The sequence below is a fragment of the Daphnia carinata genome, chromosome 3 (assembly GCF_022539665.2).
Source record: "Daphnia carinata strain CSIRO-1 chromosome 3, CSIRO_AGI_Dcar_HiC_V3, whole genome shotgun sequence".
NCBI lineage: Eukaryota > Metazoa > Arthropoda > Branchiopoda > Diplostraca > Daphniidae > Daphnia > Daphnia carinata.
Window position 1 is genome coordinate 11698244 of NC_081333.1, and position 26712 is coordinate 11724955.

At 38.6% G+C, this 26712-nt stretch overlaps 10 protein-coding genes across 14 annotated transcripts in view; 5 read left to right on the forward strand and 5 right to left on the reverse strand.

The window, feature by feature from the left end:
- The window catches only part of LOC130697362 (dual specificity protein phosphatase 23-like), a 70913-nt gene that overhangs the window by 10123 nt on the left and 34078 nt on the right, over positions 1-26712 (forward strand). The gene's annotated exons all lie outside the window — the stretch shown is intronic.
- Positions 364-4359, forward strand: LOC130697360 (cyclin-dependent kinase 2-interacting protein-like). 2 transcript variants are annotated; one of them, XR_009002818.1, is made up of 8 exons: positions 364-503; positions 634-790; positions 862-940; positions 997-1141; positions 1202-1420; positions 1487-2434; positions 2506-3010; positions 3077-4359. XR_009002818.1 is itself a non-coding variant. In XM_057520264.1 (5 exons), exons 1-5 carry the CDS (start codon positions 485-487, stop codon positions 1396-1398), a joined length of 597 nt encoding a protein of 198 aa, XP_057376247.1. In that variant the 5' UTR covers positions 364-484; the 3' UTR covers positions 1399-1453. The 2 variants fall into 2 exon arrangements, 1 of the variants encoding a protein (XP_057376247.1); XM_057520264.1 differs by lacking the exons at positions 1487-2434; positions 2506-3010; positions 3077-4359 and having other exon boundaries at positions 1202-1453.
- On the reverse strand, positions 1585-3779 carry LOC130697353 (cysteine sulfinic acid decarboxylase-like). Its single transcript, XM_057520256.2, has 7 exons — positions 3439-3779; positions 3111-3345; positions 2703-2922; positions 2489-2636; positions 2203-2431; positions 1871-2065; positions 1585-1797 (listed from the first exon to the last, which is right to left on the reverse strand). Exons 1-7 carry the CDS (start codon positions 3777-3779, stop codon positions 1624-1626), a joined length of 1542 nt encoding a protein of 513 aa, XP_057376239.1. The 3' UTR covers positions 1585-1623.
- Positions 6186-7735, forward strand: LOC130697407 (exosome complex component RRP42-like). Its single transcript, XM_057520304.2, has 7 exons — positions 6186-6274; positions 6344-6411; positions 6561-6757; positions 6823-6988; positions 7055-7249; positions 7319-7474; positions 7553-7735. Exons 2-7 carry the CDS (start codon positions 6355-6357, stop codon positions 7652-7654), a joined length of 873 nt encoding a protein of 290 aa, XP_057376287.1. The 5' UTR covers positions 6186-6274; positions 6344-6354; the 3' UTR covers positions 7655-7735.
- LOC130697408 (uncharacterized aarF domain-containing protein kinase 5-like) lies at positions 7727-10943 on the reverse strand. Of its 4 annotated transcripts, none has more exons than XM_057520305.2 (10): positions 10472-10932; positions 10049-10409; positions 9826-9984; positions 9682-9743; positions 9554-9623; positions 9305-9470; positions 9069-9239; positions 8693-8936; positions 7931-8098; positions 7727-7858 (listed from the first exon to the last, which is right to left on the reverse strand). In XM_057520305.2, exons 1-10 carry the CDS (start codon positions 10702-10704, stop codon positions 7756-7758), a joined length of 1737 nt encoding a protein of 578 aa, XP_057376288.1. In that variant the 5' UTR covers positions 10705-10932; the 3' UTR covers positions 7727-7755. The 4 variants fall into 4 exon arrangements, with proteins under 4 accessions (XP_057376288.1, XP_059350365.1, XP_059350364.1 ...); XM_059494382.1 differs by having other exon boundaries at positions 8693-8825; positions 10472-10930; XM_059494381.1 differs by lacking the exon at positions 8693-8936 and adding an exon at positions 8334-8517 and having other exon boundaries at positions 10472-10917.
- On the reverse strand, positions 11849-19357 carry LOC130697490 (1-phosphatidylinositol 4,5-bisphosphate phosphodiesterase gamma-1-like). The gene is given in 23 exon segments (XM_057520390.2): positions 11849-12311; positions 12369-12476; positions 12553-12596; positions 12658-12753; positions 12815-12935; positions 13004-13143; positions 13210-13324; positions 13395-13626; positions 13690-13795; positions 13798-13939; positions 14013-14210; positions 14276-14332; positions 15907-16084; positions 16176-16357; positions 16428-16569; positions 16638-16810; positions 16873-17069; positions 17137-17594; positions 17665-17780; positions 17850-18035; positions 18101-18402; positions 18461-18610; positions 18807-19357. Coding segments are annotated over 23 exon segments (3807 nt in total). The 5' UTR covers positions 19000-19357; the 3' UTR covers positions 11849-12140.
- LOC130697491 (endocuticle structural glycoprotein SgAbd-1-like) lies at positions 14774-15889 on the forward strand. The gene is made up of 4 exons (XM_057520391.2): positions 14774-14801; positions 14864-14920; positions 14981-15457; positions 15533-15889. Exons 1-4 carry the CDS (start codon positions 14790-14792, stop codon positions 15743-15745), a joined length of 759 nt encoding a protein of 252 aa, XP_057376374.2. The 5' UTR covers positions 14774-14789; the 3' UTR covers positions 15746-15889.
- LOC130697469 (uncharacterized) lies at positions 20554-21679 on the forward strand. The gene is made up of 2 exons (XM_057520372.2): positions 20554-20824; positions 20887-21679. Exons 1-2 carry the CDS (start codon positions 20591-20593, stop codon positions 21544-21546), a joined length of 894 nt encoding a protein of 297 aa, XP_057376355.1. The 5' UTR covers positions 20554-20590; the 3' UTR covers positions 21547-21679.
- On the reverse strand, positions 21734-24113 carry LOC130697468 (HIRA-interacting protein 3-like). The gene is made up of 3 exons (XM_057520371.2): positions 22498-24113; positions 22235-22435; positions 21734-22155 (listed from the first exon to the last, which is right to left on the reverse strand). The coding sequence occupies exons 1-3, from the start codon at positions 24056-24058 to the stop codon at positions 21998-22000; spliced, it is 1920 nt and encodes a 639-aa protein (XP_057376354.1). The 5' UTR covers positions 24059-24113; the 3' UTR covers positions 21734-21997.
- Positions 24188-26568, reverse strand: LOC130697427 (uncharacterized). The gene is made up of 6 exons (XM_057520326.2): positions 26347-26568; positions 25911-26129; positions 25631-25835; positions 25072-25569; positions 24736-25015; positions 24188-24669 (listed from the first exon to the last, which is right to left on the reverse strand). The coding sequence occupies exons 1-6, from the start codon at positions 26411-26413 to the stop codon at positions 24322-24324; spliced, it is 1617 nt and encodes a 538-aa protein (XP_057376309.1). The 5' UTR covers positions 26414-26568; the 3' UTR covers positions 24188-24321.

Sequence of the window (26712 nt, forward strand, 5' to 3'; positions counted from 1 at the left end):
TTCTGTTTTACTGCTATCGCCATCTACTGGTCACATTTCTAGTTAATTGTCTACATACACTAACCGAAAAAATTTTTAAGCCCGACTAAATAAGCCCAACTAAATAAGCCCGACTTTTCTCGGTCGGGCTTAATTTTTTTTTCTGAAAAAACTGACATTCATCGGAATTGGTTGAATATCACAGGGTATACTCAAAATTGAATACTGATTCCGGGAAAATTGCTTTTTTAAAAATTAATTTAATCATTTTTGAAATACACCGAATGTTTGACTCAATGTTAGCGCGCCAGTACGCTACAGCGCTAGCGCGATGCAGCAGAAATCTCAAGTGCAATGCAATCATAATAAAGTTGGCAACGCCATCGGTGTCAATCTGAGGTGCTCTAGGTATTGTCTGCTAGTGTTTAAAATTTTCAGTGAGTACGAGGTGTCAATTGTGAATGCATGGCGTTTGTATGTTACAGCATAAATCAAATATCTTGAAATGGACACATCTTTCACTCGTAAGTTGAAGAACACGATGGCAATTGATGGGTTAAATTTATGTTTCGCCACTTATTGGTTTAATTTGCTGAGCTGCTCACAGTTTCATTAATATGGTTTCTCCTGGCAATATGCAATGCTTTTTCGTAGTGAGCAACAGCCCTTCACCTGTAAAAAAATCGGGAAACTCTCAGCGAGCATTTGAACTAGCTGGGGAGCTATATAGCCAGATCCAACAATGGTATCTCTTAATCACTACAGGAAGAAATATAATCAATAACATATTGCAGCTGAAAACAAAATTATGGTAAATTTTCAATTAAATAATTGCTAGAATGTGTTTTTAAGTTCATAAGTACTACACCATCAACCAAACAGGGAAAATCCAGGTAATGCTGCTGATTTGTCGGAACTACAATTCCAGTGTGATCAACTTGGATCAGTTGTTTCTGAACTGGTCAGGTCTAAAAACATTAGACACAGTTACAAAGTTACTAATTTGAGACTACTTAGGAGGTGCTGCCTAAACAAATGGAAAAAATACAAGACCAGTACAAAGCATTGGAAAAATTGGGTGAACTTCAGAAAAAAATTGGATCAAACATCACATGTGATTCCACACCATTAATGTTTCTTACTTGGCCAAACTCCAAATTTGGTAATAGGGATTTGTAACTCACCTTGGTGATGAATGAGCTGTTAATTTTTTATCCTTTAGTTGTAGTTGTCACTTCCATTAAAGATGCTTTTAATAAGGAGTTGCAATTGAAAAAATGCATTGCTGAAAATGTGGCACATTGTCAGCAGAAACAAATGCTTGATTTACATAAAATTGCCTGGGTCCATCAGGTTTATGTAACTTATACTACTAAGCTCCAGTTAGAAGCCCTCTTGGTAGAAACTGGTCAACGTTGAAGACATTTATTGGCAATTGAAGGTATGGAAATTACATAACTGATTTTGAAAAGAGTTTACTTTTATTATTTTTTTCTCTTTATTGGAGAATTTTATTTCCCAGATGAGAACTTTTTAAAGATCGGCATGTTTTATACGTTAAATACCATAGAACACCGATTTTTAAAAAGTGATTTGAAAAATGTCTTCAAATGCAGAAAATGCTATTTAATTTAAAACGACTTGCTAGAGATCGCATCCGAGGCGCTCTATCTCTTCTGCGAAGAATTCCATGTCTTTCGTATTGACACCCGAGCTTTGTAGAACTAGTCGGAAGAAGTTTGGCAAATTTCTCAGCGGTTGGTAGGTGATCATCATGCTGCCCTTTTTGATCATACGTTCTTTGATCTTTGGAGCGATCTAAATCGAATGCGGTTTTACGTAAAAAAGAAATTCTCCTTTAAATTGTAAATCGAAGTAAGAGCTATTGTACTCGGTGTAGCTTTTCATGATAATCTTCGTCATGCTGAGAATTTCGAAGGCTTGGCGGAATATACCAAAAGCATACGTTCACGAATGATGGCTCCTCTAGTACTAGTTTGAAACCTTCGCGATCCCGAATAATTGAAGTGAAATAGGCTGCATTTTCAAAGAGTGTATCCACATGTCTTTCCAAGCCTAAACTTCCCTGCGATAAGTTGAGATGAAAGGGAAGAGCAATGGCGTTAAGATACTTGCTCGCTAGTTTTAATTGGTTAGCAACAATTCCTCCTAAGTTTATTCTGTACAATAATTTGAGCAGTGTTTTTTTTTGTGAAAATTTACCTTCGCTTGCCACATCAGCCAAAATTTGAGGACGTCTGCTCGTCGTCCGCATTGCAGATATTTGTCTCCGACGTCCCACTTGGGATCATAAAACTTATCTTTTTGAAACAAATAAGACGCTGAAGCGGAATTGGCCTCCAGGAGAAGGTTTAGATGTCGTGTCAAAAAAGTGGAACACTGCTGAGGTACCCCAAGCAATTTGTGGGGGTTCCACGTTACGGAATCGGCTCTGGTTAGTAAGATGAAACAAGTTAAGTTGCTTCTTTGATTATTCTGACATTTTTACCGCTGAATTCCATTTAGGATATGACGATGCTTTGTGGACATAAGAGCTCCGCCTCCCCATGCTGCGTCTACATGCATCCATAGACCAAATTCTTGACATATGTCAGCGATCCCGTCAAGAGGATCTGTTGAGCCTAAGACGGTGGTTCCTGCGGTTATATACAATGCCGATAATTAAGATAAGTAAGATTTTGATACTGGTAAATTATATTGACCGGCTGTGGCCGACACCATAAATGGTCTGGCACCCTCCTTGAGAGCTCTTTGTATTTCTTCTCGAAGATGTGCGAGATTCATTCGACCATCATTATCCACATCTACTAGGTAAAGATTGGATGTGCCTATTCCAAGAAGGAAACAAGCTTTCTTGATTGAATAATGGGCATCTTTGGACGTCAAAACCACTAGGCGACGTGATGCAAAAGTTCCTTTTTCCTGAAATTTCAATAAAAGCTGAAAAATCAGTTTCCTACCATTGAATGATGCAACACAACCGTGTTTTCTAGAAATTGCAACCTCATAAGTAAACGAAATATTTATAGTGGTTGAACTTGATTTAGCTTTTGTAAGACACTTAACAAATTTTTAGGAAACATTGGTTGAAATCGAATCCTTGGGTTTACTTTCAAATCCGGCATAGCGTGATGTCGAGCACATTGAATCCCGTATATATTAGCCATTGAACCGCCTGGGCAAAAAACTCCATCGCCACTGCCACCTGGGAATCCTACGTAACGTCGCATTTCGCAAAGAAGTTTATGCTCCAGGAGCGTAAAAACAGGAGCAACTTCGTATGTATAAACACTGGGATTCAAAGAATCTGTTACCCACTGGGCCACAAGTCCGTATGGATCCAAACTAGTTTAAGGAAAAAAATAATCAAAGGTAAGTTATATAATTGGTATAGATTTCGGTGTGGCGTTATCAGTAGAATAATACGTTTTTCTTTACCTTGAAAATAGTTGATTGATGAAATGTGGATGACCAGTCTTTACGCTGTAACGTACAACGTCCTTTATAAGTTTGATTAGATTCTCGTCCGATTCAGGATTTTTTGGCAGCTCTTCTCCCAGTAAAGCCATCAAAGATTCTGGCTCCATCCATTCGATGACTAAACTATCATTTGACGTTCCCTGGAACACAGCTTCTTTCAACAGAATATCAATAACCTGTCGGATGAATTGTTCGTGTTGGTATTTGGAAGGTTTTGTTTGAAAGCGATCCATTAAAGTTGGTGTTTCAGAGTTCAGTTTACAGTGCGATATAACGGTGTTAGTGTTGTCTTTTTGCATTGTGGAACAAGTCGTGTACGCGTAACACGGTTGAAAGCTACCGACAAGCAGTGAAAAACTGAAAGATCAATTGTGGTCAGCTGCTTATATACTCCGGACACTAAAATGGCTACAACGTACGTTCGATCTCACTGATCGCCTGTGAATTGGATTCAGAGGGAAACTGAAACGACTTCACCAACGTTATTCCCTACATGGCAGGACATATTCCAAACGAAGGATTTCCGTCGTGTTTATACGAAGGAAGGCAGCAATTGCAGTTTGATTTTCTACTTTCATTTCGATGCGAGCATTTGGTTTACCATCGATCGCATCCAACCGGTTGAAGCTAGTTAAGTTTTTTTTTTTCATGTAATTGGCATTCAATTTCCTCCGGTGTGTATCGTATTGGGTTTTCCTCCCAAACAAAATTGCCAAAACTTCTGTGTTTACCATGGCGTATTCGACCATGGTTCTCTAGGGCACCGAAAGTGCATAGATTCATGCGAAGTTGTTGAAGACGTCAACAAATTAATGTAACTTTAATTTTGAATTGCGCTTTAACGTAACCTTAGAACAATAAATTGGTCTGCCGCTTTGACTAAGGAATTTGTAAACGAGTTTTAAACAAAAGAAAGGTCTTGCAGTTTGGCGAACAGTAAGTTTTTTATTTACTCAAATTCAATGTACTTCGACTACATTAAAATATCATAACAAGTGCAAAAAGGTGTCCCTTAAGCCACAAGAAATGTTAGCGGTTAAATTGTATGAATCATAACTCAATGAATGAGCATCAGCATGCGATACTGAAAGATGATGTATCATTTCCCAAATGAATTGAATTCTGGATTAATAGTATAAAAAGTATAAAGTAGTAACATAAAATGAACAAAAAAAATTAAGTTGAATTAAACCCATGAGAGTACTACTATCGTAACCAAGTGGTCGATGGTATACTATAACATCTCAGCTAGACAGAATCCATAGAGGAAATTCATTATATTTAAGAAACAGGTGGTTTGGCGAGAAACATATATATTTGTATTATTATATTAAGCAAAATTTGAAATTTAGTCAAGAATGTAAAAACGCAACAACACTTTGTTTACTTTTATTTTCAAAAAGGCTGGTTTGAAGAGAAAGCCAGTAGCTGAATCAGAATCAGCGTTTAATGGTCATTATACTCTGTGATTTTCATCGAATTCCAAGAGCTTTCGTTTTTGGCCGATTTTGACAAAAGTGAGAAGGCTATAGCCTTCCCACTTTTTCATTTTTGGCTAAAATCTAGATTTCGTTAAAAATACGTCATTTCGATTGGAAATTATACAAGGATCACGAAAATCGACGTTATTTTCTCGTAGGACTGATAGTTCCAGAGTTATTTGACTTTTAAGTGGTTGCGGGGCTTGAAAAATAAGCCCGACGCAAAAAAGCCGGGCTTAAAATTTCTATAGATTTTCCTGTAAAAAAATAATAACGGCTGGTTTAAGGAGAAAAACACTCACATGATCGACCTCAGCATTCAATTTTGGCTATTCCATGGGATTTTTTATCGAATTCCAAGAGATTTCGTTTTTGGCCGATTTTGACAAAAGTGAGAAGGCTATAGCCTTCCCACTTTTTCATTTTTGGCCAAATTTCAAATTTCGATTTTAATATATGATTTCGATGCAAAATTGAATGCTAATTATGAAAATGAAGTTTATTTTTCAATTCGCGTTATAGTTTTTGAATTAAACTTAAAAAACAAAAAGTCGGTCTTAAAATTTCTATAGATTTTCCTATTTAAAAAATAATATCATTAAACCTGGATAACTACATACGAATAAGATTCAAAATTTAACAAGGAACACGAAAATGAACTTTTTTTTTCGTAGATTTTATGGTTTTTGAGTAATTTAAAATATAAAAGTGCGCTCGATAGAAATGTTAAACCCGACAAAATAAGCCCGAATTTTCCTATTTAAATATACATTTTACGTTATGTTTAACATATACATATACATTTGCCAATTATACATTTTGTCTGTTGTAGGTACAGTATGAAAATTGCGTATATATCTAGTGGTTAGACTTTCCGTTTTACCAATCGATTCCAAGTTTTAACCCCTACTTAAATAACCTAAGCAAATAACAAGATGCCCCACTCTACGCTCGACGTTATAAATTCTATTTTACTAACTTGTTTGTTAAACTTATTTGTTTACCAAACTTATCACCAATGACGCCAACGCTTAAATTGTAGTAGATTTCCCGCCTGCTATTTCCCCTGTGTGATTCATGAAAGGGGCCTGAACCCTACCAAGACTTTCCGTCGTACTTTTACTGGTAGGGTTCAGGCAGTTGAACGAGATGGAGTTGGTATACCAGGGCCCTTGCAAAACACTGTACCATATCGGCGAGTCGGCTGAGACGAGGTTGTCGGAGCTTTCTTTAACTATTTTAAGGATTTAGCGGATCGTCAAAACACGGAAAGCAGACGAACGCAGCAATAAAGTTAATTCCGTTTTCACGTGGTAACTTGAAATGACACAAACATGGGCATTTTAATACAATATTTTCTCATCAATTTACTTTTTTTCTAGGTCCTGGCATAATGGCAGAAATACTTTTAAGTGAAGCTGAAAAAGCATTTATTCATCATGGGGTACAGGTGGGCAAATTACTATACCTATCCTCTAACAATGTATACAAGCATCTTTAGGAGATTAGTTATAAGGTTACACAAAGTGAAGCAAACATTTACCCATGAAAAAATTAATACTTATCTTTTCTGCAATGTGTTTTTATGGAACATGATAGGATGACTTACGATGTGATGGCAGGACAAGATTAGATTATCGTCCCATAATCCTTGAGACTGGTTTGGTTTCTAATGCCAGTGGCTCATCAAGGCTTAGACTTGCCAACTCAGATGTTCTTGTGGGGGTCAAAGTAGAATTAGCTTCACCTTTACCTGAAAAACCTTTGGAAGGAAGGCTGGAATTCTTTGTGGACTGGTCTGTTTAAATTATGACATATCATGTAAAAATCACATTCAGAGCCATGCATTTTCAAATCATAGTTCAGCAAATGCAACTCCTGAGTTTGAGGGAAGAGGTGGTGAAGACTTGGCAAATGAAATTTGCAGATTTTTGCAGATGTCTTACATGTCAGGAGATACAATAAATTTAGCAGAACTCTCTGTTTTGGCTGGCCAACAGTGTTGGGTCTTATATGTTGACATATTGGTAAAGATCAATTACTTGTTTAAGGATCATGAATTTGCTGTTAACAATTTTTTAATATTTAAATAGATTCTTGAATGCGGTGGAAACCTGTATGACACAGTGTCATTGGCCGTAAAATCTGCTCTTTACACGACGCAAATTCCGTCCATTAAAGTAGCAACCATGGATGGAGATCAACCTGAATTAGAACTGTCCGAAGATCCTTACGATACTAAGAGATTAAACACGCAGAACGTGCCATGTCTTGTAACGCTGATGAAAGTAAATATTTTAAACTTGTTTCCTTACGGTGTTCTGGTAATTAAAAAACATACTTATGTCTTTAATCAGATTGGAAACCATTACCTTGTTGATCCGACACCCGAAGAAGAATGCTGCAGTTCTTCGGGGGTTGTCGTTGCAGTATCTGGTACCAAGAAGATCACGGCCGTTAGGAAAATCGGCTCTGGAAGCTTACATCCAGAAAGCCTAGTGTCAATGCTTAAAGTAATACTCAATAACACTATGAATATCACAAATATTCTAGGAAACCGTAAAAATATTATGTTTCTTTTGCCATAACAGACAGCCAGCGAAGTGGGTGCGGTTGTTAACAAGATTCTTATGAAGACGCTATTGGAAGAAGAAAGGGCGGGGAAAACCCAAAAAGTGGGTTTCATGCGGTGAACTTCACCTACTGTAAGAAGTTTGTATGATTGAAATCTGTTCAACAATATTTTTGAAATTACAAGTTTCACGTTAAATTTCGAGCTACTGCTATTTTACTGTTACTCAACCATTTGCACAAGGACTGTCATGTCAGGTGCACGGCCAAGCCAAAATAACACGCGAAGACTCCAAAAGGTTAGCCTCATCTGGGTTTTATCCCACCTGTTTGGTAATAGCATTTTATCAGAAAACTATGCAAAACAACCGATAATTGAATCTTAGTTTCGGTGTTACCACAACCGCCAATCGAAGAGAAATTGTTGCCAGATTCCTTGAAGGCGTTGCCGGAATGAAGCTCCTGGAACGATGAAAAATCCTCGCGTGGCGCTTCTTGCCATCAATGTGTATCGATCGACAAGACTTCCATGGTCTTTAGTTATTGCCCTAACAGTATTGATGTTCCTTAAGACATAAAAAGAAGCCGTTATTCACTTTAATATGGATTTGTTATACAAGATCATCTGTTTTCAAGCGTCGCTTTAATTTGACGTTCAAGTGAGTGTTCTCTAACTTAAAACAAGCGAATTCAAAAATTTAGCGAACTTAATCTATCAACTTTGCTGCATAACATGCTTTTCTAACACTATGTCAGACTATACTCTTGGATCAAGAACCAGTTGTCTGGTGATATTATTACCTAATAGTTAAAAGCATCGTTCTTGGCATCGAACGAAGATTGTTCATGATCATGTCGAAACGCTGAGCCGCCATTTCCTGCATATACTTCATATCACTTTCAGAAAGGTGGTTCAAATTGGTCAAATTGGGAGTTTCATTCCCGACTGGTCTTTGAAGAAGCATTTCAGCGAAGAGCAAGTAGTCTACGGAAACAAAACCACGAAAAATTTTTGTGGTTCTTTATCTTCTTATAAAAATCAAATAAATAAAAAGTAAAAAATAAAAACACTAATAGCTCTTAATGGATGCATCTGATGCAGCAAAATTGATGATTTTTTCAAGCTGCTTAACGTTTTCGATAAAGCAGGCTATAAATACCTAAATATAAGCATCAATTGAGAGGGCATCGCTCGGAAGCTGCTCATCATCCGCTCGTGAACGTCTTCCATTTGAATGCGTATTGCATGGCGTTGTTCGGTTGTCATCTTCTGCCATTCGCCTGCTTTTGGCCCTTTGTGATCGTAAAACATCCCAAAGACCTGGCTTATTGAATCACCGTCAGCTGGCCAGGGCGGCGCTGAGATATAGCGCTGCGATACGGCCATGCAGAACAAACGGTAATCTAGTCATACAACCTCAATTGATGATGGAAATTTTTCCGGAACAAAAAGACTGTCAGGGCAGTCGGCAGGATTTCAACTGACAAGGATGGACACTATCGAAGCAAAGTCGCAAAACAAGGAGGAAAACTAACCGTTAACTCCAAGTTCGGCAGCATGGCGTTTCATTCCGGCATGATCGTTGAGTATAATTGAGGACCACAGCCGGCAAAGGGACTTGCGAACATTCGACGGAAGCTCTTCGTATAAGCCATGGTCTAGCAGAACAATCTCGGCGTCACCTTTCTTCCTTTTACGGACCAGGACTACAAAAGGTGCATAAGCAAATAAAGTGAACCGTATGAAACTCGAATGGGGTTTTCTGACTTACTGTTTCCTGGATGGGGATCGGCATGGACAAAACCCGTATGAAATATTTGCTCAGCAAACGTTTCAATCAGCTTGTGGCTGACTTCCTTTATCGAGAGTCCTGCCTTCTCTAAGGAATTGGTATCGCTTACTTTGATCCCGTCAATAAATTCGGTAGTCAATACTCGCTATATGGGAGGAAAAATGAGAGCGAAATGAAGCCAAATTTGTAAAATAGGAACGAAGATTTTCATTCCGTTACTTTCGTTACCTTGCTCGTAAAATCCCAAAAAACTTTTGGTACGTAAACGTAAGATAACGAAGATAGTTCTTTAGCACATCTGCCAAATATTCCGTTATTAATACACTTTCTTAAAATTGAAGGCGAGCTTGGTTTACCTTTCACCATTGTGACCTTCATTTAGAAAATCAAGTTCCTTGCAAAGTGTTTCCTTTAAATCCTGCACAAAGTAATGAGGTAAGTTTCGCGTTGCAAAAATGTAATCCCGAGATAATTTCGAGTGTCTTGTCATTCTTCCATACCTTAAGTACCCATTTAAATTCAAATTTTGGGTGCATCCAACTGATCAGTTCCAAAAGTATTTCAATGGTTGTAATATCCCCGTTAAAGCGATCCAATAAATCAATGTACTGAACCTTCACGGCAACTTCCCTTCCATCGTGACATTTGGCACGGAAAACCTATGACAAATGAAATAGTAAATTTTCGATGAGCACAAAATTGCCTCTTTGTCTTAGGATTTACTTGAGCCAAACTTGCTGCAGCAATAGGCTCCTCATCAAATGACTGAAACAACTGTTTGTGGTCCTTTCCAAATTCTTCATCGAATAGTTGCCCAATTTCAGTTGCACCTCTGGCAAGACATCTATCTTGGAGCACTTTCAATGTTTCTAAATATTCTTTGGGTAGAATGTGATTCATGGAAACCAAACCCTGTCCAAGTTTAATATACAACCCTCCATTCTTAAGGCAGCAAGCTAGAATCCGGTCAGCAGTGCGCTGATGGGTTTTTTTCAATTCCTGCTGATATTGTATTGAATCTTCATCAATACTTCTTAATGACCACCAATAGTCTGTAGATATGGTTGCTCCAATTACAAGTGATCTTCATAAATAGTATTTGATTATTTTAGGTTTCACTGTTGGTTGTTTTAGCTAATGTATTACCTTAGGAATCTACCTATGCCTTGGACTGTAACCCTGGCCTTTCGTTGTTGCTGGTTCCCAGCCTGGAGATACCAGATACCAGGTGTAGCAATAGCAGTTGCAAATAAAAGACCCCATTTCTTCTTGGAAGTAATTTTGAAACTTGCATTGGATAGTGTAGTACACTTCCTAATAGGTTGGTTGTGTAGATAAATAACTTTGGCAATTTTTATACCTCTGATTGAAGTGAACATGATTTTTTTGAAGTTCAAATATTTCACATAAAAATATCGTCTATAGGAAAGATAATCAAAATACAATATGATCACCAAATCATGATCACTGGCGGGAAAAGGAGGTAATTTCAGTAGAGAACACTGAAAAAGTTCACTGTTAATTATTATATTATAAAAAATAAATAAAATCTTAAGCTGTAAGACTAAATGCAGGAACAAGACGATTCGTTATTCGTCTCAGTATTTCAGACTCCCTGTCAATTTCTTTACGTAACAAACAAATTATTATCTACTTTTCACAGTTCTCAAACACATAGTTTCGTCTGCTGGTAGTTCCTTCTAACAATCGTCTGCTACTTCAGTCGCATACTAGTCACTAGTCAGTCAGTTTACTTATGTTCCTACTGCATCATAACGCAAGGAGCATTACCAAAACTAAAAAGTAGTTCATTTTTGCTTGTAAAAATAAAATAAAAAATATTCAGTAATGGTTTTTATTTTTTGTCGTCCTGGAGTTAAATTAGTATCATGGAAACCTACAGAGTTTTTGAATGCATCGTTAAAGCAAGGCAAAATGGTTCGCGCTCTACAGTTTCATTCGACGAGCAAAAATACCGGTAAAAAAGACGTGGACTCATCACTTGCCGGAAACGAAAAACGAAAAACACTTTTGGATAGACTAACAAAAAACCTGAACTTTGGAACATGGAAATTCTACATGCAAGACTTAGTTTTCAAAAATCTCAAGCCAGACATTGTGCCCCTGTCTTATACAATGTGTTACCGGAGTGGACTTGAAACATATGCCAACTTTGCTATTACAACAGCTGTATCAGCAGCAATATGCATATCAGCAGGTGTTGTATATCAACTGCTTAAAGTGGATTCTGCACCACTCACAGAAGAAATAATAGGCTTTGGCATTGCTGGGGTGGTTTCTATTATTGCTCTGATGTATGTGTCACTTAGAGTACCTCTTCGCATATACTACTCTCCAAAGTTTGATGACTTTCTTGTCTTTATGCCCCGATTTATACCATATGCCACAAGAAAACTGTGTATTCAGCCAGGTCAGCTTGCACCACCTGCAAGCACCTCAGGATTCCTTCCTTGGATTAATCTCCAGCACATACATACAGAGACTAAGCAAAAGATGCTGATGGATGGTGACAAGTTTATATTGCCAATGTATTACAACAAACTGATGGGTTATTAACACCATATGATTGTAAATCAGCATTCATTAATAAATATGAATTAACCAAACTAAATCAGTTGAGTATATAAAGGCACCAATTTGACAGAGCACTTGATGAATGGTCAGTTCTTTTCTTTTTCTTCTTCCCAATGTTTTTGAAATCATTTGATGATCGTGGTATATGAATGACTGAATGCCCTTTAACGCACTCGCCCTTTCCCTTATACGGACTTCATAGAAATCAACTAGGGCATGTCTACTTTTCACGAGTACGATTAAAATCTTCAAAAATTTGGGATTCGATTTCGTGGAATTCCGCGCGAGCTTCTTGCGCTGCTGCCTCGTCGCCTCTCTCCTGTGCGTCGATGATTTGAGTCCGTAGTTCGCGAAGCTTGTCCCTTTTCAATAGCACCGAACTCCCCTCATCCTGTGGTAACATTTTAGCCATTAAAACTGAATCTCTTATTGCACGACGTTTCATTACCTTTCTTTTGTGGAGATCAAGGAAAACAAGTAACGAAGCCATTTCGAGAAGTTCACTAAAGCCATTCTTTAGGGGAATACTTCGGAATCCCCGGCGAATACACAAAAGCTGCGCAAAAGTAATTGCATTACGATAAGCTTCATAAATATGTAGTAAAAGAAATTAACAAATTAAAAATGCCTACCGGGTACGTTGCTTGCGCAATAAGATGAGAATCGCCAAACATATCTACGGAAAAGAATTCACTTTCTTGTAATATTATTTCAATTGACTGTTAAAAAATAAATACCTATATCGTAGACAGCAAAGCGCAGGAGCGCCAAGGAGGGGCAAGAAACTTCGAGTTGAAATGTTTCATCCCAAACAGGATTGAAACCATTATCAGCTGTAAAATAATTACTATTAGTATGCAAATAACCTTATTATTGCTTTCTCTTTCTTATTACTTATGATCTTTGTGGTGTGTTTGTTGTTAATGTTGTCTTGCTGGTTTCCAATAATCTCAATTTCTACGCAAGGACTTACTATCCCTCGTTTGGACTTAGTTAAATGACGGGCTGCTATGACCTAAATGCAATAAAGTTTTGTAAACGTTAGTTTTTCTAACGAAATTGTATGGCACCGATGATGTTTACCTTAACAACGACAACGACAGGTTCTTCAGCAGCCAGTATCGAGGATTCAGGGGAGTTCTTCAGCATAAAGCTTGGCTTCAATACATAACCACATTTGCCGTTTTGCAAAAACTTACCCTCATTTAACTGCATGCTTTTATCTGTGAACAAAACAATAGATAAATCGCTAATGCGAAAGCGAATACAGAGCAATCGTAATGACCAACCAGGGGTTTGGTAATTTAATGCCGCCATTTGGGAACCAACGTTCCAAAAGGGAACTGGACAATAATTGCTAGAGTCTATCCGCTGTCCTTTTGGGTAGACACGGCTGAACATCACCTAATAACAAAAACATGTACTGTATGTGTGCAAAATGATAAGTTACAAAAATGTTTTGAGATCAACATACCTGGTGGTACCAGAGAAAGAATTTTTGCTCTTGAAGCATCAACTTTTCCGCTTTTTGCTCCGGGAATGAAGACATTTCATAAGGATTCCGCCCCTCACGTAGAATGCGTTCCTGATTGAACGTCACTGCTCTGCAATAAACGATGATGTCTGACAGCTCTTTAGCGATCCGCCACGTCAGTTCAATTTCGCGATGCATATTTTCACGATCGCTACACCGCTGCGCGACACTCCTTTACAAAGCATAAAGCCATTAGAGAAACACCACAGAATATAATTGTAAAACACGACAATACTTGATAGTGTTACACCAATCGATAGCATCATCCTTAGATTCTACACCCAATTCGATTGGCTCTGTGTGGGACGGAGACTTCACCCGGAGTAGCCATTCGGGAATAGTTTACGAGCCAGAACATTGTCTCCTATGGTATCAGGGGGCGAATGTGACCTGGCTGGAGAATGTAACGCTACTAGCTCCACAGAGGCACCCGCTACATCGTAGCTACCTTTCTGCAAATCACCCAGTGGCGTAACATCTGTGGACTGAAATTAATATAATTTTAAACTAAAGTGCAAGCCTACTGCCTTTGATCATCATTGTCTGATAAATTCTCACGTTTTCATTCTGCATTTCTTGGGTAATGTCAATTTCTTGCGTATAATTAGCTGGGAACAGAAGTTGCTTGCGACCTCCATAGTCACCCCGCCACCAGCCGTTATCTTCTTTTTTTACGTTGTAGATAATAGCGTGTTTGCAAAAACAAAGCTCGTCTTCCTGCTGACTGCGGTAATCATAAAGAGCTTTCACGGTTACCTATTTTAAAAGAAAAGTTAATTCTCGGCAACACATCGACATTATTGGGGCTTTAAAACGATTACCCCAGTCAAAGCGTTAGAATCCATGTAACCAGGTGCATCTTCACCATCTTGTGGACTCTGGAGAAAAATTTAAGAAACATAGCCGTTTTTAATCTAAAACTTCAAAACAACGAAAAACTAACAATAAAAAGATTCAAAAGTGTTAATATTACTAAATCAATGTCGGTTTTTGACATTAGCAAGGTCATTTCTTCTTGTTAGGATGCAAGCCGAATAACAGACTTGTTAACATTCTTGTCGTATCTGTCCGACCAATGTGAACATCCCTTCCTATTTTTCTAGGAAGTAGTCATTTCTACTTATTGAAAGTTCAACATTCGGTTTCTAGAACGATCGTTCTTGAATGGCAAAAAGGATCAGTTAAGAAACGGCTAGGGCAATAACTTCAAACAAACCAGTTCATTCTCAATATTCATGATCAAAGCGCAATGACCTTTGTAGGGCTTACGTTGAAGTATATAGAATGCGACAGGTATGCCGACCGTCTTCAGTCTTACGTCTTCAATTGGCGACAATGAATCGATGGGTAATACACAGAACGAGATCTTTTTGGCCTACGAAAAACGTAACAGTCTATGTTTCTTTTAGTTTGTTTTGTTCGCAGTTTGCAATGCTGTCAGTGGGATTGACGCGCGTCCACAGGAAGTACCTCCTTTTTAATTTTTTACTTTTACCGCTTTAATACTTTATTTCTATCTTTTCTAGCGTTACATAATGAAGCCAAATAGAGATATCCCTCACTTCGTAGGTGGTATCCCAGTACCTTTGGTTGGCCAAAGGCCTGTTATGCCTATGCCTTCGCCAATGCTACTGGGTTTACCCGTCCCTCTAGCAGGATCAGTTATTCCATTAGCACTCTGGCCATACTTCAATCAATTCAACCCCTTTTTCATTTCAAACGGGATCTCTAAGCAGCGGGAAAGCACCCCAGTATCGATTTCTACATCCACGAGTTTGGATTCTGAGAATGAAATGACGACTTCTATCCCTATGAAGTCAGAGGAAAGTACTGCAGCTCCCCTAACCGCTACGCAGGCCGACCTTCCTTCACCAGTTCCGATGGCAGATTCAGGGAAACTAGCAGATACGGTAAGCCAAGCGGTAACACAACCATCTGTATCTACTCCGGCATATTCAACGTCACCGTCATCATTAGCCATGTCGACTATTCCGGTCATTACGGTAAGTTTAGCTTCAACAAGCACATATGCATGGTTTAAAGTAACTGCGCTTTCCTAACTATTGGGAAAAATTTAGATTCAGCGAGACGGAGACTACGACTTTGAATATAGCGTGAATAATCAAGAAAGCGGGGATATGAAAAGTCACGGAGAGAAACGATTGAACGGTGTCGTGACGGGATATTATTCGCTTGTAGATGCGGACGGGATGCTGCGCAAGGTCAATTACACGGCTGATGCTAATGGCTTTAGAGCGACAGTTAACAGGCTACCTATAACCAGCCAATAGATCGACTATTCAATTATCACGACGTCTACCGAAAATATAATGGAATTCTCTTTTGTAAAAACACAACGATTATACCTTAGAAACTGGAAAGACGTGATGAATTAATAATCCGGAAATTAACTTAAAAATATACGGTAAAAATGACGTAAAAATGAAATTACCACTCCACGTTGACGCACGATCTCCTCTGTTACTGGGTAGCGAAGGCGAACCTTACGGTAGAGGGGATTCTTTTCGTAATAGCTAACCAAATCGATGAGGCTCTCAAACTGGGCCGTTCCAATTATGTACAATCGGCCCTCTTGCTTTATGCGGCAATGTTTGATTTTTCCTTCGGCCCTTTGTAATATGAAAATGGTCCATTAAATATTTTCATAAAGAAGCTAAGGCTAAGCAAATAAAGATTTGTGAAACGTGAAGCTAAATGTACCTGAATGAAATGGAAAAGGTATTTAACTCTCGCTCACTTGGCCTGACCAAGAATGCTCCATCTCTCGGGATCCAACGAAGTAGTTCTTCTGCCTTTGCTCGCACGGTTGTCGGATGGTACCAATCCTTGCTTTCATGGGTACAAGGCTGAGGAACAGGTTTATTCAAAACGATACTAAATCCCTGTAAAGGACATTCAAGTGTTCTTTCGGTAAGCGATTCAGAATATACCATCAAATTATAGTGGACTTACCGGACTTCGAAGGGGAAGAGTTTTGTAGTGAACAACTAAACTGTACAAGCTGTCGTAGTAGTTGGGTTCTATCAGATAATATTTCGTTCTTCCCCACTCTTGTCGAGTGCGTATGTGACAGTGATAGACCTTCTCTTGACGCCTTGAATATTTAGAAAGAATAAAAATATCGTGGTACGATCAAGTGATTAATACAAGTATGTGACTTACCAAAAGGAAAGCGAAAAGTCACCGACGAAGTTGCCACTCTTTCGGACAAGGAAAGCTCCGTCACCTAAGGAGGGTCCATATTGTTGTAATAATTCTTCCGCTCTAGTTCGACCCCCTGCCAGTCTACCATGGAACCATTCCTCGCCAAAATGTAGCTCGTATTCCGGAACACCCTTCAGCAGAAGCATATAAAGTTTAGATACAAATTTATTAAATTTTGCAAAAAAATAGCTACCTCTCGCAAGGTCTGTTGGGCTGTATCAGAGACATCGTCGTCTGCTTCTTCCGGTTCATTTTCCTCTGGATGAACTTCTGTGTAGAACATTTTGGCATCACTTAGAACAAAAAAGTGCGAGACCCATTCTCTCTCTAGTTTATCCTCCAAGAATAAAATGCCATTTTTTTCCGAGTTTGAGAGATCTAAATCTTTTACTTGTGAAAAGAAATGATAAATATGATAATGAGCCAATTTAGACTGAGTTAATTAGATATAACATACTACTACTGTCGTCAACGCGTCCTCCTGAAGGCATGGTTTCATCAGTTGAAGTGTATGTGGCGCCTTCAGGTAGTTTTTTGTGCTTCAATAGAATTTTCTTTCGCAACGCATCGGGTGAAGGCATATAAGTTTCATTTTTTTCAAGAGGCAATGTGAGCAGCATCGAACCAAAAATCTCTTCAAAAATTTTTGCCATCTTTCTTTGTTGTGGAAGTGTGCAGTGGTCTTCAATTGAAAGAATGACTGGGTAAACAGACGCACTAAAAGCGTGCTCTTTGATCGTTTTAACTACGTCTAGGAAGCGAATTTTGCTTGTAATAGTATGGCCATGGTAAATAAAAGGCATCCCATCAGGACCATCCCAACAATCTAGCTCTATGCAACGGCAACCTTGATTAAGGCAACGTGCGTATGCCTCGACACTAGATATACTAGAAAATTGGTCGCCTGTCAAATACCTTATGGGAAAACGAGATATATTCCAACAAATGGTTCTATAAGAATATTTTAGATTGGAAATGCCGTTACGTGTTATGTGAAGAAGCAATCCAATAATTAGAAAGCGGTTGGGTCATATCCTGATTTACGACATTGTGCTGGGAATCCAAAAGCTCGTTATGGTGCGAAAAAAGGTAACTTGTGAACTGAAAAGAAATGAAAATAATAACCATGAACGTGAAAATGACCAAATTGCATTTCCGTATCTTTTTCACCTCTTTTGGAGTGAAATATGCAGCTTCGACGTTGCGTCGTGGATCTTGTACGAAATCCCTCATAAAGGCAGTGGCTGCATCGGCTTCCATCGGTGGGTCACCTTGTTCTGCAAGAAATCTTTGGAAATCTGCCAAAGATATAATGCTTCCATCCGTGGAATACTTGTGGAAGAAGGACCGGTACATCTGTGAGGCACAACTGAGTTTTGTTCAAAAAGCGACTTGATCACCGGTAGAAAGGCATTTTGTACGTTTTCGTCGTAGATGAGGATGTGGTAGAGGGAAGCGAATTCGTCGAAGGATAATTCGCCTAATCTTCGACAATCTACTTCATGAAAAGCTTCTTTAAGTCGAGGTTTGGTCATTTGGCAGTTTACTTGTGGCAAAAACGCTTTGACATCTTTCAACGTCACAGTTGTTCTGTCGGTAGTCATATTGCAAAATTCCTTCCATAGCCATCGCTCCATTTGCAATGGGTACGAGGATGTGAGAGTGTCACGGGACAAGTATCGTAGTCCCTTCACCCAAAGATCACATTCCGGTCCAGAAAGCGCTATCAACGAAATTTAGAACTGTGTCATATAGAATTAAACTAATCTAAAAGTAATTACCACAAATAGAAAGAGTTTTTAAGCAAAAATCTTGGCCGTAAAAAACTACATAACATCGATTTTCGTCGAATTTTCGGGCATCGTCTGGCCATCGTTCAAAATCCCGTGAATTTCTGCCAGGTCTTACTTCCTTGACTTCTCTCAAATCAACTGATATTGACAAAAGGGAAAAGTGTTCTGGTTAATGTACATGGCTCGTAGAATTCAATTACAAAACATGATTTTTAAAAAGCTTAAAAAAAGGTTCTTGAACCAATCTTGTTTTTGGAAAGCTCAAAAGAAATGTATGCTAGATTTACACATTAGTAAACAGTTGTGATCTACAGTAATATTACAAAAACATTACCAGCCCCTTCGAAGACATTCCTCTTGGTCATTGGTCTATACCACACAACTTGACGTGTCTCTCTTTTAACTGACAAAATCCTTCTGTCAGGATGTTTCTTCTGGAAAAACTTAGTGACAACGGTTCCTCTCTCCAATTGGCAAATAATGTTTTCCATTTCTGGAAGCAATCCGTTCCCATCAGTTTCATTCATGGTTCACCTGATTTGATTATGTTAGCGACGGATCAAAGAAGGGAAAGATGGAACACTCCCTCTGTCTCACGGCAAACGGGAGATAACTAGGTACCATACGAGACAACGGGGAGGACTCAAATTGAGGCAAAGGCTTATTGATTCTGGCAAATTACCAGAAAAAGTAAGCAGGATGTAAATAATTTATGTACCAAATAAGTACTGAAATCTTGATTTTCTACAACATTAATCTACTGTAAGACTCGTTCACTTTGAATACTGATTATAACGTACATCTTTAAAACAGCTGACAGCCAGTTAGTTCCAAAGTCTCTTTGCTGCTGTCAACTTTTTTGGCCTGGAGGAATCAAGTTTTAAAGCGTGGTAGTCATAGCAAAGGCTGAAGGGCGGGGCTTAATGCAAACATGCCTGCCCTGCCTTTCAAATGCTCAGATTGAATTTATATTTCATAACCAACAAAGCTAAAGTTATCATTATCAATGTTACAAGAAACCGAAATTAAAAAAACAAACTATTATCGATACAATAACCAGTTGTAAGTGGATATCACAACAATTAGCTTATGTAAAATGTATTACTGTATTATGCTTGCCAGGCTAGCCGGTATAGTAATTAATAACAACATTCAGAAACTGTGAAAGAATTATAAGATATCAATAAAACTAATAACTACCATTCGTTTGAACTCTTTGCTTGACGAATGGCTGGAACACGGCGGTCGTCCCTAGTGCAGATGACAGTAGGCAACTCTACATTTCTTTCTCAAAGCGTCAAAATATAAGAAAAGATGCCTTACTCGTGTACAAGCGTTACACAGACGCCTTTTCTTTTCGATTATTACAGGATTTAACACGAAAATAAATGTACTATGGCAAAACATTTAATATAGCCGCCATACCAGCAAGGCGATGGAGAACGCTGAAGTGCCTTACATTACGGCTACCAACTACAGGACGATATTATGCTTTGAATTCGTCGAATCAAATTGAAAGCGCTCCACTAACGGAACACATTACACCAGGATGTATTATAGAATACAATTTTTCTGTGAACGGTTTTATCCAGAGATTTGCAGCATATAAGCGCAGCTTTGCAAGTTAATTTTTCTTACGTCGAGCACTTGCCAATTCTATCATCAAAAACTATCTTAGCCGAGAGAGACGATTTGGTTGGGAAAAAGGGGCAAGTAGACGTGTTTCTCGGTAGATAATAATGTTGGGATTCTGGGTAGGATTATTGAAAAAGGATTTATTGGTGCTAGTGAAGGTCATTCCTAGAAAAGAGCGAGAATGATCTTGTCTATATATCTAAATAGGAAAAAAACGTTCTATCAAAATCAATTAAATGTTTCATCTCGTGACAAGATATTTGGAATTTTTAAATTAGAGATTCTCGGAATTTTTCTTTTTCCCGATAGCTTTGGCAAACAATGATTCACAATAGATACCATATATTGTATACGGTCTTATCTTTGTTTAGCAGTTCCCTTATCACTCTCATCCAGTCAATATCAAGTGTTATGCTAGAAAACAGCGCGAAATTAGCGACAGAGTGAAATAAGCAGTCAGTTTGCGACGTCAATGAAGTCACCATGGTTTTGTCGGCCGCAGAATTGGAAGCAGCTAGCACTTGTAAATTAATTAACGGCGATAAAGCTAAAATATTATCACTGTTGCACCTGAGGCAGAATACCGACAGTTTTCTTATTCAATGTCTTGCTGACCGTGAAATTCAAACATTAATTTACGTTGATGAGAACGTGTCCTCGAAATCAGCTTATCGTTACAACTGTGCCGTAGTTCACAATCCCCATGCCTGCGTTCATGTAAAACAATGTTAAAATATGTTTTTAAAATCATAACCTATTGTTACTTGTACCTTTTCCAGTTGGATGCTGTTAATGGTCACGGTTGGAATGAGAAGAAAAATCAACCTTATGATCCGAAGTTGAATTTGGGCAAAATTTTTGCTCAGCAGCATTCTAACCGTAAACTGGATAAGTCAGCTAGAAGCAATCACGAAAAGAAGCAGCAACAAATTGACCAATTAGAAGAAACCATACGAATTCTTCAAGAGGAAAACACTAAAATGAAACAGAATTACCTTAGCCGTTTAACACAACTTAACAGCGCAATTGAGAACTTCAGTGATAGTAACATGAAACCAAACAGTCAACAGGTAAATCAGCTCCAGCAAAAGATACAGTTGCTGAATTCGGATTTGCAGTCCCAGACGGCGGCAGTACGACTACTCAGAGATGAAAAGGCTAGTTTGCAAACTGTGATTAATAACTTACGAGTCATGTCACTTTCCAAGAACAATACGAACGTATCTGATAACAAGCGGACTGATCAACTTGAGCAACAGTTAAATGCGATGAGATTGGACTTGCAGCGCCAAAATGACTTAGTCAGTTCATTGACCGAACAGAATTCTAATTTGCTATCTGCGGTTATGGAACCTCAAGCTAGGATACATTCCCAACGCGTTTATTCCCAATCCTCCAGGACAAACAATGAGCAGCAAGGCTGCTGCATTATCATGTAAAGAGAGTACGATTAGGACACGTATATTGCCAAAAACGATAGGATGTGGTACGTTTTGCTGTCCGATGGTGATGCTGCAACCATATCAACCAACTGTTTTTTCCCCGTATTTCGTAATTAATGCTACTGAGATTTGTGCTTAACCACGTTTAATCATTATAATAGAAAAATGTACGTATTCTTCAAAATTAAACTGGGATGATATTTTATTTTAAAACTGATTTAAAAGTACTGATATGCGTTACGATTAACAAGGGGAGATATCTCTGTGATTTTAGTTGTGGACGTAAATGGTAATATTGCACGCCACAACGTGATCTTATAATATTATGGATGGGAAAAGTGCGGAAATTAACACTATTCTACCCACGGATTAAAAGTAAGAAATTGAACAAATGAGTTTTACGATGAAAAGAAAGGTTCTAAAAATTTGACATACGATACTGGAAGTTTCAGTCAGAATCCTCACTGTCGACGATGTTTTTCAATCGACCAAATATTTTCTTAAATTCAGGCGACTTCTTTGGTGACGTTTCTTGTTTTTTAGCGCTGGCTGGAGACGGACTATGACGAGTTGCAAAGAGGCTCGTTACACCTCGGCGAGATCTCCCTGTTTTGTTATAGAGGTAGAAATAAAAAGTAAATTCAAATTTTACAAGCAAAAAGGCTCTTGCTAAATATACTGGTACCATTAGAGGTGATGATGTTGGATGTATTGAGTTCCGAAACCTCCTTTTCTCTTTCCAATTTCTTCTTAAGTTTTCGGCATTCGGAAACTGAAGGTTTTCCCTTCAATCCGCGTTCATGAAGCAACTCCATTAGCTTTTGAGCCCTCGCTTTGTCATTTTTGCAATTTTGCCATAATGTTTTGTAGTTCTGCACACGAATTCCTGTAATTCACGTTCAGTAACAAAAAAAATTGAAAAACATTGTGATTTTGTTGCTTACTCACCCGCTTCTTTCAAATAGCGTTGAAGCCGTATTATACGCGGGTTGTCCCCGGGATTTTTTTTCTCTTTTGTGGTTTCCTTTTTTGATGATTTTTCATCTTTCTGCGTGGCCTTTTTCTTCTGCGGGGAAACGTTTTCGGACTCTTCGCTGGAAGAAGATCCAGAAGTCGAGCAAACAGGGTGTTCTTCAACTTTGCCAGTGCTTGAATTACTTGTTTTACGGACCATTGGATCATCTGAGTCGCTAGCATTTCCAACATTTTCACTTTTCCTTGTTCCCTTGGCTTTTTTTTGCGGGACTTTCTTTTTTCTTTTCAAGGAGCTGAGAGTTGTATCTGAGTCTTCGCCACTTTCAGAACTCGAGCTGGATGGCAAAGCAACGGCGGTTTCAACATTTGAGGGATCCTCAACTTCACTGTCTTCTGAAGAGCTGCTAGTATCGGACGAATTATTGAGCTTTTCCAGAATACCATTTTTATCCAACACCTTTGCTTTTTTACCGCCAATTGGTTTGGAGTTGGAGCCTTTAGGATTTGTGTTGGCTTCCGTTTTAGTTGGAGAAATCATAACGTCATCCTGAACAGGCGATTTCTTTTTGCCACTCGCAGGACCTAGCTTTTTCTTGCCCATTGACGGACTAGATTTGCTGTCGATTATTGCTGGAACAGTTTCATTCTTCGTGGTGGATACTGGAGTGCCATTTTTTATACTGGAAGCCGGTGCTGGTGTATCCCTTTTTGATTTAACAGCATCGTCGGAGCTGCTATCCGACGAAATGTTTAGTTTTCTTTTAGTTTTGGCCCGTTTTTGCTCACTGCCAGTTTCCTCGCTTCTTTTTCTTTTCAAACTGCTTTTCTCATTCACTTTTTTTGTTTTGACTGATTTCTGTTTTTTAATATTGCTCTTGGGCGTTTCCCGTGCTTGCGCGAAACTTGAACTAGAATCAGATTCTTCTTGTTCAACAAGTGATGTTTGATCAGAAGCATGGGAATCATTTGAATCATCCATCATAACTTCCAATTTTGATTTGCTTTTTTTACTTTTATTCACAGTTACCTTTTTTCGTAACTTATTGTTTACCTTCTTTGCTTCTAAATTGGTATGCTGGATTGTTGAACGTACAAACTTGGCAAGCGGGACATCACTAGAACATGAATTGTCATCTGCTGATACTGAAACATTGGACGATGGGACTTCTAACTTTAATTCAAGTGGTTTTTTGTTGGAAGCCAACTTAGTTAGTGGGATATCACTAGAACTTGAATTTTCATCCATTGAAACCAAAACATTTGATGGTTTTTCATTCTGTTTCTCAGTAGTGTTTGAAGTTGAGCCATCAGTTTCATCTTCCGACAAAATGGATAACTGTGATTTCTTTTTCGTTACAAGGAAACTTAAGGGTAAATCTGAGCTGGAGTTCGAATTTTCATTTGCAATCTGTGAGGCAATTTTTAACTTTCGATGAGACAGGCTTTCACAATCTTTCAGGGGTGATTTTATTGATTCGGATTCAGATTCAGAAGAAGTACCCGAATCAAGGGCTTCCATTATTTCTTCACTCATATTACGTGTAGGTATCAACGAAGATCTTGTTCTTCAGCCACTGCCGAACTCGTGAATGAGATTGGCGGGAAAATGCAGCTTTGTCGTGACAGACCCGTCTGCTATTTTTTTTATCCATAGTTGCCAATGTCGTTATAGAACTCATTGTATTCTGTATTGTAAATTTAATAGTTGTAAAACGTAATTTTGGTATACCAGGCAAAGCTATTAGGATTAAAGCGTATAGAATTATTATTATTTAAAAATATTCAGCATAGAAGTATTTATGCTTTCGGCAGTTCTTTGTTATCTTCTTCTGCATCAGGTGACAGAGGTTCAATCGTTGAGGCCAATATTTGAACAATCTTCCGAGCGTCATCGAGCTTGGAATCTCTTTTCTTGTTAGTTGTTTCGTCTATAAATAACTGCTTAAACTGGCGTTTGACGCGACGCAGTAGATATCCAGAGTTCCAAATTCTCGTCATTTCCCGACTCAGATAAGACACAAGACGGGCCGTCTCTAAATTTGACGGTACCTTCCCATTTTCACTTAATCGAAGAGTAACTAATGCTTCATTAGGACGAATTTTTGTGGGTTTGAATCGCACTGCTACCAATTTGCCATCAACTTCCTGAAAATAGTTCACAAAGTTGTTAAGTAACGAACCACCGAAGTTATTCTGAACGGGGATACAAACCGTCAAACGTAGCTTAGCGGTAAGTTGAGGCGTTGATACACGAGACTGTTGAAGAAGGAATCCGGATTTTTTATCCATTACATACTGCAGTGGGCCGATTAGTAATTGTGTGTCTATAATATGCGAGCTAGAATTTTGTCTCATTCCGACCAAGACGTCGCCGTTTCTTTGAATAAATCCTATTCCTTCAACCGTAGCACTTGGCCTGCGCGGATAACTTCGGGATGAACTTTGGTCACGTTTACCATTCAATTCCTTAGCTTGGCGACCTGAATCCTCCCTGTATCATTTCAAATCATATACCTCCGTCATATTGAATGAAAAAAGACAATTTACCGCTGTTGTGATGACTCTTCCTCAGCAAATTCCACTTTCCTATTCTCAGTTTCATTTTCACTGAGCAGCTGTAGACTGTATTCCACCGTTCCGTCTGGCAGCACAACCGGGAATGGTTTTTGGGTTCGATGATATCCCGTAGCATTATCCTTTTTGGATTGCGTGATGTTAACGGAATCATACGTGACCGTCTCCGCACTGTCGTCAACATCATCCTCTTCAGTCGCCATAATTTCTTCTGGAACGGTTGATGATTCCTCAATATCATTAGAATTTTCAGTTACGGGGCTAAGTGTCGTTTCCTCTTCCGGATTTATTGCATCATCGTCGTCTTCATAACTTTCGGTATCTACTTCGGCAGCTTCATTCTTGAAATTGTCGGCAGCTCTTGCTCGACGGGTTTTCCCATCTATCACTTTTTCTTCCATTTTGATCGTGTTCGTTTTATTCAGTGCAACAAACGCCCAAGGAGATATTTTCATATTCGTACGGAAGGTACTGCAAACAATAACCGATTGTTAAACACATAGAGATAGTTATTCGAAGTTCATCAACTTACTTTAATCTTACAGAAAATGTAGAATTATGTGTAGCTAATGTTTGTGACATGCATTCAAGCATGTCATCCACAGCTTTATTTAATTGATCGGTATGGGATGATCGGGCCAAATACCGAACCGCGCGGATGCCGGGTTGTTTAGCCTTCTTCTGGTATACTTTCTTTTCATTTGGAGGACGACGGTTACGCTTACTGGGCCTCTTGCCTAAATAGAGTTGGATATTTAGACTGAAACTACACTCTTCATGGTAAACGGTTCAGTTAAGCATTCTAAACCAACCTTTCTGATTCAGCTGGTTGACGCGATTCTTGTGTCGTTTATTTGGACTCTTTTTTTTCCCGTCCTGCTTGTTTGCAGCAATTAAACTTGAAATTTTTTCAGTTATGATTTCAGAGGATTCTACCCGATGATCCGGAACCAATTGCTTGACTGTGTCCTTTTTATCAATCACTGAGCTTGCGTTGGTTAAACTGATTTCTAACGCATTTCCTTTTTTTCCTAATAAAAATTTTAAAATATTACAATGTTTCTGTAGTCATTAAAGCAGCTAAAGAAAAAAGTGAACGCCATTTTGTTGCGAAAAGAAGACATTCTGAAATGGAACTACTGAAAACAGTCATGAAGAACTTATAGCGTTCGAGTTTCGTATGAGAGACTAAGGTTATTTCAAGGGTAAAAATCATGGCGTTACCAAAAATTAACTGAGGGTTCTTACCTTCATTTAAGTGGGCCAAACCAGGCGAGAAAAGCAAAACAGCTAAACATAGAAGGAACACTCCCATTGCGAATTATATAAAGAAAATTTATAAACGCAAAAGCAATGATGAAATTTTCCTGTCTAGAAGAGAAAAATCTCTTGTTTACTGGTCGATGACTTGTAGCCTTTTGTTGACTGCTGGTCGTCATTCTTTTACCACGTAACACCGCAACAGGGCCTAGACGTGGAGAATCAGACGTTTCATTCCAATTGCCGATGGCGTCAGAAGGATGGCCTATGGTTTTGGTTCCTTTTCTTGCATGGAGCTGGCACTGTGTTTTCTGCTACTTCCAACGTGACAGGCGCAGGCGGGCATCGTGTTCC

What these genes read in the sequence shown, in the direction of transcription:
- LOC130697360 (XM_057520264.1), top strand. An exon ending in CAGCTGAAAACAAAATTATG is followed by an intron (nt 791 to 861) that starts GTAAATTTTCAA and finishes TCAACCAAACAG; the next exon opens with GGAAAATCCAGGTAATGCTG. An exon ending in GATCAGTTGTTTCTGAACTG is followed by an intron (nt 941 to 996) that starts GTCAGGTCTAAA and finishes GAGACTACTTAG; the next exon opens with GAGGTGCTGCCTAAACAAAT.
- LOC130697353 (XM_057520256.2), bottom strand. Translation starts at nt 3,779, where the DNA reads ATGCAAAAAGACAACACTAACACCGTTATATCGCACTGTAAACTGAAC. An exon ending in TATGGTGTCGGCCACAGCCG is followed by an intron (nt 2,637 to 2,702) that starts GTCAATATAATT and finishes ATATAACCGCAG; the next exon opens with GAACCACCGTCTTAGGCTCA. An exon ending in GGCTGATGTGGCAAGCGAAG is followed by an intron (nt 2,066 to 2,202) that starts GTAAATTTTCAC and finishes AACTTATCGCAG; the next exon opens with GGAAGTTTAGGCTTGGAAAG.
- LOC130697407 (XM_057520304.2), top strand. Translation starts at nt 6,355, where the DNA reads ATGGCAGAAATACTTTTAAGTGAAGCTGAAAAAGCATTTATTCATCAT. An exon ending in CTGGAATTCTTTGTGGACTG is followed by an intron (nt 6,758 to 6,822) that starts GTCTGTTTAAAT and finishes TTCAAATCATAG; the next exon opens with TTCAGCAAATGCAACTCCTG. An exon ending in TCTTATATGTTGACATATTG is followed by an intron (nt 6,989 to 7,054) that starts GTAAAGATCAAT and finishes ATATTTAAATAG; the next exon opens with ATTCTTGAATGCGGTGGAAA.
- LOC130697408 (XM_057520305.2), bottom strand. Translation starts at nt 10,704, where the DNA reads ATGTTCACTTCAATCAGAGGTATAAAAATTGCCAAAGTTATTTATCTA. An exon ending in AATTTAAATGGGTACTTAAG is followed by an intron (nt 9,744 to 9,825) that starts GTATGGAAGAAT and finishes TACTTTGTGCAG; the next exon opens with GATTTAAAGGAAACACTTTG. An exon ending in CAATTGATGCTTATATTTAG is followed by an intron (nt 8,099 to 8,692) that starts GTATTTATAGCC and finishes TTATGTCTTAAG; the next exon opens with GAACATCAATACTGTTAGGG.
- LOC130697491 (XM_057520391.2), top strand. An exon ending in TTGACGCGCGTCCACAGGAA is followed by an intron (nt 14,921 to 14,980) that starts GTACCTCCTTTT and finishes TATCTTTTCTAG; the next exon opens with CGTTACATAATGAAGCCAAA. An exon ending in CGACTATTCCGGTCATTACG is followed by an intron (nt 15,458 to 15,532) that starts GTAAGTTTAGCT and finishes GGAAAAATTTAG; the next exon opens with ATTCAGCGAGACGGAGACTA.
- LOC130697469 (XM_057520372.2), top strand. Translation starts at nt 20,591, where the DNA reads ATGGTTTTGTCGGCCGCAGAATTGGAAGCAGCTAGCACTTGTAAATTA. An exon ending in ATCCCCATGCCTGCGTTCAT is followed by an intron (nt 20,825 to 20,886) that starts GTAAAACAATGT and finishes TACCTTTTCCAG; the next exon opens with TTGGATGCTGTTAATGGTCA.
- LOC130697468 (XM_057520371.2), bottom strand. Translation starts at nt 24,058, where the DNA reads ATGAGTGAAGAAATAATGGAAGCCCTTGATTCGGGTACTTCTTCTGAA. An exon ending in ACGCTATTTGAAAGAAGCGG is followed by an intron (nt 22,436 to 22,497) that starts GTGAGTAAGCAA and finishes CGTGAATTACAG; the next exon opens with GAATTCGTGTGCAGAACTAC. An exon ending in CAACATCATCACCTCTAATG is followed by an intron (nt 22,156 to 22,234) that starts GTACCAGTATAT and finishes ATAACAAAACAG; the next exon opens with GGAGATCTCGCCGAGGTGTA.
- LOC130697427 (XM_057520326.2), bottom strand. Translation starts at nt 26,413, where the DNA reads ATGGGAGTGTTCCTTCTATGTTTAGCTGTTTTGCTTTTCTCGCCTGGT. An exon ending in CAACCAGCTGAATCAGAAAG is followed by an intron (nt 25,836 to 25,910) that starts GTTGGTTTAGAA and finishes AACTCTATTTAG; the next exon opens with GCAAGAGGCCCAGTAAGCGT. An exon ending in ACATTTTCTGTAAGATTAAA is followed by an intron (nt 25,570 to 25,630) that starts GTAAGTTGATGA and finishes TATTGTTTGCAG; the next exon opens with TACCTTCCGTACGAATATGA.